We start from the raw sequence: 7551 nt of genomic DNA on the forward strand, positions 1-7551 counted from the left end.
GGGTTAGTGTGCTGCCGATGCAGAAAGGGAGGACTGAGATGGATGGCGTGAAGGAGGAGGAGGCAGGAAGCCGCGCGGCCTAAGGGCCAGGCCAGGGCTCGGGACTCGGAAGAGCCCGGGCCAGCCGCGCGACATCCCCCCCCTCCGACGAAGCTGGACTACGGTACAGCGAGGGAACTGAAACAGGGAACGAAGGAGGACGGGTCAAACGGGAACGAGGCGAATGGGGGGGAGGCCGGAGACAAGAACGAGGAGAGAACGAGGCAGGAAGACGACTACGACGGAAGACGGGCGAGGCGCGACAGGGCATCGGCGTTGGTGTGCTGCGAACCGGGTTTGTAGCGCACCGTCATGAAAGGAAGGAAAGGTGTGAGGTATGCACGCATCTTCTCGATGCGGGCGGACGAAGGGCGTTGGCTGTGGAGAGGCGCGGCAAGGACGGCGCGCAAAGGGGCGTGGTCGGTTATGACCTCGATGCTCGATGCTCCTTCGAGGTAGTGCTGGAGGCGCTGGACGGCCCACGCGAGGCCTGTGATCTCAAGCTCGAGGCCTACGAGGCGCGACTCCGACGCGCTCGTCAACTTGGAGATGAAGGCCACAGGGCGCTCGTCTTGGTCGGTACTCGTCCACCGGGCGTGAGCCTGTGCGACGGGCTCCGGCGGCGGGGGGGTGCTGACGTCGCGAAGGAGCCAGTCGTTGATAGCGTTATCGCATTTGTCCTCGCGCAGGGTGCGCTCCGGTTCCCAGGTCGGTCGCGGGTCGTTCTTCCAGCGGACGCGAAAGCTGCGCTCGCCGGTGCGGCGGTCGATGCGTTCGCCGATGATACGGTCGATCTCGAAAAGAGGGGTGTCGTCGTCGAACGAGTCCGGTGTGGCGTCCAGCGGGCGGCCGAAGGGATCCTCGCTGGGGTAGGGCGCGATTTGCGACACGTCAAGCACAGGATCGATGCGCATGTCCAGCGGGAGGTCGAGGCGGACACGGTGCGGCGATCGGATTTCGGCGATGGTGAACGGACCGACGGTGGGCGGGTCGATCTTGTTGTTGACGCCGGCGGCGTGGACCGGGCGGGACTTGGTGAGGATGAGAACGGGATCGCCGACTTTGTACTTGGGAATCGGACGGCGTCGGCGGTCGTATCGACGCTTGTCCGAAGCTTGTGCGCGTTCTATTGCGTCGCGGGCCTGATGGAGCCGGCCTCGCGCGAGCGCCAGACGGTCGTCGAGAAGGCGAACGGCGGGATCGTTCTCGGTAAGGTGCGCGTTGAGGCGGTCGTGAGCACTGTCGATGTAGACGAGGTCGAAGGGCGCGTACTGGGTGCCTAGCGCCGGCGTGCTGTTGATCGCGAGTTCAGCCGCATATGCCGCGGCGATCCAATCCGGCTGGGACAGCGAGAGCGAGCGGATGACCCGTTGTAGTGTCTGGATCTGCCGTTCCACGGGGTTGGCCTGCTGGTGGTACGGCCGAGAGGGCTGGAGCTCGGCGCCGATAGTGGTGGCGAAGGTCTGGAAGGCCTGTCCGACGAACCGGGAGTCGCTGTCGGAAACGATGACCGACGGACACCAGCCGCGTCGGAGGACAGCGCGCTCAAGCAGGACGCACAAGTCGTTGGTGGAAGCGGAGGAGCGGCATGGTTCAACGAGGATCATCTTGGAGAAGAGATCCGTGACCACGAGGAGAGCGTCGGTGCCGTCGGCAGAGGGTGGGAATCCGGATGCGACGTCCACAGAGATGGTGTGGAAAGGACGATCGGTGGCGGAGAGCATGCGGGCGGAGTCGAGCGCGCCGACGGCGCGAGGGGGTTTTGTGCGACGACACGCGGGGCAGTGGCGGATGTAGGAGCGGAGCCCCTCGGCGAGGCGTGGGTGGAACACGGACTCCCTGATGCTGAGCAGGCTCTTTGCGAAGCCGAAGTGGCCGAGGTCATGCGCCGCGCTGAAGACTTTGGGAAGGAGCGCCTCGGGTACGCAGATCTGGTTGTCGAGGCCGTTTGTGCCGGTGCGGATGAGGCGACCCTCGCGGATCGCGTAGGCGGGCGTATCGGCCCCGTCACGGATCTGTCGCCACAGGCCGGAGAAGGCGGCGTCTGCGTCGATCGCGGCTTCGTACGCCGCGTCATCGCGAAGCAGCCTTGCAATGGACAGCACGTCGGTGGGGTGCGAGTGTGCCGCTTGCGGATCGGACGCGCGTTGGTGCAGAGCCGCGGCGAAGGCGTGTTTGGACGAGTCGACGTAGAGGATGAACGGCTTGCTGAAGTCCGGATGCGCGAGGACGGGTGGGCTGGCCAAGGCGTCCTTGAGGTCCTCGAACGCGGCGGCTTGATCAGCACCCCAGTCGATGCGTACCGAAGAAGCGGCAACGCGTTTGCCCTGACCGTCGGTGAGGAAGTACCGGCCCTGATCGTCTTTCTTGTAGCTGATCCCTCGGGTGAGCGAGGTGAGGGGCTCGACGCGGCGGGCGAAGTTGGGGATGAAGCTGCGGTAGTAGTTGAGGAGGCCCAGCACTCGGTAGAGGTCTTGGAGCGACTCGGGAGCGACCAGGCTTCGCACAGCTTCGGTGCGATCCTCCAGCGTGGCGACGCCGGCGGCGGAGATTCGACGCCCGAGGAGCTTGAGCTCGCTTGTTGCGAAGGTGCACTTCTCGGGTGCGAACTTGAGGCCCACGGCGATGGCGGCCTTGAGGAGCCGGTTGAGCGACGCCGCGTGTTCCTCGATGGTCCGCGAGAACACTACGACGTCGTCGAGGTACACCAGAGCTTCCGTCCAGCGCATGCCGCCCAGGAGCCGATCCATGAAGCGTTGGAAGGCGGCGGGCGCGTTGCGCAGTCCGAAAGGCACGCGCTTGTACTGGAAGAGACCCCGATGACAGACGAAGGCCGTCTTCCATCGGTCCTCAGGCTTGATGCCTAGTTGATGGTAGCCTCGGATGGCGTCCAGGCCCGAGAAGATCGTGTGGCCGCCGAGGGCGTTGTGCACGTCGTCGATGCGCGGCAGCGGGTAGCTGTCGGTGGTGCTGATGTTGTTCAAGCCGCGGTAATCGACGCACATGCGGATCTTGGCGCCCTGCTTGACAAGGAGGATCGGGTACGAGGCCGAGGAGTTGGATGGTTCGATCACGTCCCAGTCCTCCAACTGCAGCATGTTCTCGTCGATGGCCTTCCTCTTCCATGGGCTGACGCGGCGTGGCGCCTCGGGCTTCGGCGTCTCCCCCGGTAGCAGTGGTATGCTCATCTCTTCGCCGCGGATGTGGCCCGGACGCCCATCAAGGGAGAAGGCGTCGACATTGGCACGTAACACCTCGACGATGGCGGCGTGTGGTTCATCGGAGCCCGCCGGGCGGCCGACGCGGAAGTGGCCGTCGACGGTGGCTATGGGCGGCTTCTTTGGCTGATTTGGGGGCGACGTGTCTGGAGGCGGCGCGATTCGCGGGTCCCACTCGGCCGATGGGTCGACGGGGTCGGCACTGGGCTGACCGGATAGGGCCGCCGTGGTCGCCTCGTCGACGAGGGCTGCCGTCGCCAGATCGAGCTGCTGGTCTTGCTCTGATGCCTCAGCGGTGGGCGGCGCGGCGGTTGGAGCCGCGTGGAAGTGGGTCGCGCTGTTTCCCTCGTTCGTCGCGGCCTGGTCCTCGGCGTTGGGCTCGTCGGAAGCGTAGGGCTGGCCCGCGGTGTCCGGTGCCTGTGCCTCGGCGAAGAGGTGAAAGCTGGACGCCCGCTTGGCGTCGTCGCCGACCGCGAGAGGAATGGCATCGCCGAGGATGAAGTTTGCGGGGATGCGGTGAGGCCGGCGACTAAAGTTGGTGACGAGGATGGCCGAGGTGTCGGCGTCGACCAGTGCGCCAGTAGTGGCGAACATCGTGCGCGCCGGCCGATGGCACCAAAGGGCGCTGTCGAGCGTGTACGACAGCCCGCGCTTGCACGACTGAGACACAGGAACCCACACGTGGCACTCGGGTGGCAGAGTAACGGCCTGCGCTGCCCGCAGGACCTTTGCCGTTCGCGCCGCGGTGTGGCGGACGCCTTTGGTGTCATACACCGGAAAGGTGCCCTCGTCTGTAGTCGCGATCCCCCTTGCCGAGTCGATGACGATGCCAAGCGACTTGATCACGTCGATTCCAAAGCAAAGGCCCGGACCGAAGTTGCGGACGACGTGGAAGTCTGCCGAGGATTGGATGTCGATTGCTTCCTGTTTGGCGTTGGCTGCGATGCTGAAGGGTAGGGTGACGTGGCCGAGGGTTGTGTCGGAGCCGATGCCGTTGACTGGCACGCAGGGACCTTGCGGAGTCGGGGCGCCGAGTCGTTGAGCCAGCTGAGCGTCGATGATGCCGATCGTGGAGCACGAGTCAAGCAGCGCGAGGCGTTCCTGGTCGTCGTCACCCAGGCGCGCGTAGAAAGCGGTGGGCAAGAGGTCGTGGAATGCGGTGCCTGTGCCCGTGGCCGGATGGGGGGGCTTCGTCACGACCCGGCGTCCTTCACGGCGTGGACGGCTGAAAGGCAGAAGGTTGGTCGACCGGACGGCGTCAGAGATGAAGATGCATGCTGGCGTCGTATCAGACGGTCGCTCGTCATCTTGTCGGGCGTTGTCGGGGGGCTCGGCGCCCGCGCCGGCCTCCAGCAGCGTGTCGGAGTGAAGGGCCTGCGTGTCTGCGACGACGCCGGCGTCATCGTGCTGGTCGACAGAAGAGATGGAGTCGGGACGTCGGGTCGGATTAGCGAGAGCGGAGAAGTGGTTGTCTGAGGCGTGCTGAGCTTGCTTTATACAGGGTACGGCGGTGGTCGAGGTGCTGGATCCGTGCGGAGAGTTGCTGTACGAGGCGTGAGAGGACGAGTCTGTCGGGGTCGCGGCGCACGGGAGTGGAACGACGGCGTTTCCGTCGGAAAGGTGGATCGAGACTGAATGCGGACCAATGGACGAGTCAGGGGCTGTGTGCGTGACGGACGGATGGATCGAGTCGGAGTTTGCGTGCGAGCCGTTGGAAGGATCGAGAGCTGCGTGTGGTTGGGGCGGCGTGATCGAGACTGGGGTCGGATCGATGGAGGAAGACTCTATGGGCGAGGCGCGAAAATGGAAGGTCGAGTCATCGGCGGCAGGGGGCCCATCGCCGACAGGAGCGACCGCGGCATGCTGCTGGCGGCGGTCGGCTGCCGGGGCTTGTAGTTTTACGGCGTCTCGGCCGACCTGCCCCCCAGCGAGGGGCCAGAGGCGGTGGAGGGCCGGCTGTTGCTGCCGTGGCCATGACTGGACGGTTCGGGCGAGGCAAAAGTCGGAGGCGAGTCAGCGGACAGATCGACCCAGTCCGGCTCGTAGAAGGAGTAGCCCTCATACGAGTCAGGCCTGTAGACCGGGTATCCGTATGCCGTCCAAGTGCCGGCGTCCGCGAGTGCGTGCACTTCGGCTTTGACCTGCAGGGAGTCATGCTCAAAGTCGAAGTGCTCCTCGCCGCAGCGACTGCACGGCTTCTTGAGAATGATCTCGCGGCCATCGGACGGAACGCGATACGTCCTGACGCGCTTGCCGTCTTTCATCCTGTAGTTGACGTTCGCGGGATTGTAGTCCGCGCTGAGGGGTGCTCGACGGCCGGGCGGCGCTGTAGGGCTGCGCTCTTTGACCAGAGCCTCGACCGGTGGGACCGAGGTGGCTGGGACGAACGTTGACGGCGGTACCGGCAGGCCCGTGGCCGAGATCTGAGGTGCCGCGGTCGATGGTCCGAGTCCAGCGGGAGCCTGCATGCGGCGAGACGGCCTGCTGAAACGAGCCTCCGAGTTGCGCCAGGGCACCTCGTAGAGGATGCACTCCTCCAGCAGCTTCTCGGGCTCCGGATTGCGCGCGAGCGTCGTACGGATCAACGTCTTGAACGAATCCGGCAGCCCGGCGCGGATGTCAGAGCAGAGCGATGCATCCGAACGGTCGGGGTATGCCGCGCGAAGGAGGGAGTACTTGTCCCAGAAGTACTCCGTCGAGTCCTCTGTGGCCGGGTCCCAGACTCTGGCATCGGCGACCTGGCGCGCTCGGTCGAGGTTGCCCGCGAACGTCTTCTCGAGGAGCTTGCGGAACTTGTCCCAGCTGCGGAGGATCTCGCGGCGTCGTTCCGGGCGAAGTGCGTTGTACCACTGGGCCGCCGAGTGGCGAAGGCAGAGGGGCAGCACCTTCAGAACGGCAAGCTCGTACTCGTAGGATGACTCGCTGTCGAGAAGGGCTTCGATGCGGTTGCACCAGAACTCGAGGGAGAGGCCGCCGGCGACGGTCTTGCCGCTGAAGGTGCCGATCTCGTCGGGCTTGATGTTGAAGCGCTTGCCGTTGCCGTTGGTGTCGGCATCATCGCGATCGCGTCGGCGGTCGGGGCGCGTGTCCTGGTCGCGCTCGCGACGGGTGTCATCCTCAGGGGAGGGCCTGTATGCTGCGTCGCGCCCGTCCAGGCGGCTCGGGCCTGTCTCGCGTTGACGGCGGGAGACGGAATCCCAGTCTCTCGTGTCGAGACGCTGCGAGCGTCCGCTTATGCCAGCGGAGGTGGCGTGCGGCTGTGCGCCGGCGGGCGGCGTGGCCGGAGCTGTCGCGCCCATCACGCTGGAGACTGGGGCTGGGCTGGCGGTCGACCTGGGAAGAGAACCGACTGTCGCGGCCATGGCGTCAGCCTCGTCCTGTGAGAAGCCCTGGTCGCGGAAGGCCGCAACGACCGCAGCTCGAGCGGCTTCTTGAGCGGCGCGGCGTCGGGCTGCCTCGTCGGCTGAGGGACGCTGCGTGCGCATCTCGGTGGCTAGGTCATCGAGGCGCTTGTTGAGGGGCTTGAGCTGATTGGCGAGTGCCGTTTCGAAGGCGTCGACGAGGCTTTGCGTGTAGGGTCTCGCTGGACTGCGCGGTTCGTCGGTGCTAGCGTTGCCGCTCGACGGGCCCGGTTGTGAGGCGGAGACCTGGATGCTGGGCAGACCGGGCCGGTCGGTGGGAGCCGCCGAGGCGCTACCCGACGTAGGCGTGAGGCCCGGCGCCGACGACGAGGCAGCGGGATCGGCCATGGTGGACGAACGGGAGAGGTAGGGGAGAGGTGGCAGACTGGACAGTGAGGAAAGGAGAGCGCGAGAGGCGGGTGGGCGGATGAATGCGGGTGGTTTGCTCGAGTAGAAGCCGGGGTCGGAGGAGGGTGTCGGAGACGAGGATCCCGACTCGGTGAGGAGGGTGCGGCGGGGTCTACGAGGGAGGGGTGTCTGCGACGGAGGGTGGTTCCGAGGAGATCGACGAGTGACGTGGACCATGTAAAGGTGACGGAAGAGAGTGGGAAGGAGAGGGCGGGAAGGAACCGGACTCGGTCGCTCCGTCTGCGGGGTCCGCCGCGACTGGGGTGTCGATGGCGAGGGAAGGCGAAGCTCTGGCTATGGGGGACCTAGAGCTGAGGCGATGAGCAGAAAGACGCTCTTGTCACCATGTGCTGCCGATGCAGAAAGGGAGGACTGAGATGGATGGCGTGAAGGAGGAGGAGGCAGGAAGCCGCGCGGCCTAAGGGCCAGGCCAGGGCTCGGGACTCGGAAGAGCCCGGGCCAGCCGCGCGACAGTTAGGGTTAGA

At 65.8% G+C, this 7551-nt stretch overlaps 2 protein-coding genes across 2 annotated transcripts; both read right to left on the minus strand.

Moving 5' to 3' along the window:
• Positions 1 to 275: 275 nt before the first annotated feature.
• Positions 276 to 4564, minus strand: PFL1_01527 (uncharacterized protein; the record flags this gene model as incomplete). Its single annotated transcript, XM_007879029.1, has 2 exons — positions 276 to 4420; positions 4552 to 4564. 2 exons carry the CDS (start codon positions 4562 to 4564, stop codon positions 276 to 278), a joined length of 4158 nt encoding a protein of 1385 aa, XP_007877220.1.
• A 591-nt stretch (positions 4565 to 5155) lies between these two features.
• Positions 5156 to 7006, minus strand: PFL1_01528 (uncharacterized protein; the record flags this gene model as incomplete). The annotated part of the gene is made up of 2 exons (XM_007879030.1): positions 5156 to 5174; positions 5280 to 7006. The coding sequence occupies 2 exons, from the start codon at positions 7004 to 7006 to the stop codon at positions 5156 to 5158; spliced, it is 1746 nt and encodes a 581-aa protein (XP_007877221.1).
• Between the last annotated feature and the right edge of the window lie 545 nt (positions 7007 to 7551).

The sequence above is a fragment of the Pseudozyma flocculosa genome (genome assembly GCF_000417875.1).
Source record: "Pseudozyma flocculosa PF-1 unplaced genomic scaffold scaffold00003, whole genome shotgun sequence".
In the NCBI taxonomy this organism is placed as follows: Eukaryota; Fungi; Basidiomycota; class Ustilaginomycetes; order Ustilaginales; family Ustilaginaceae; genus Pseudozyma; species Pseudozyma flocculosa.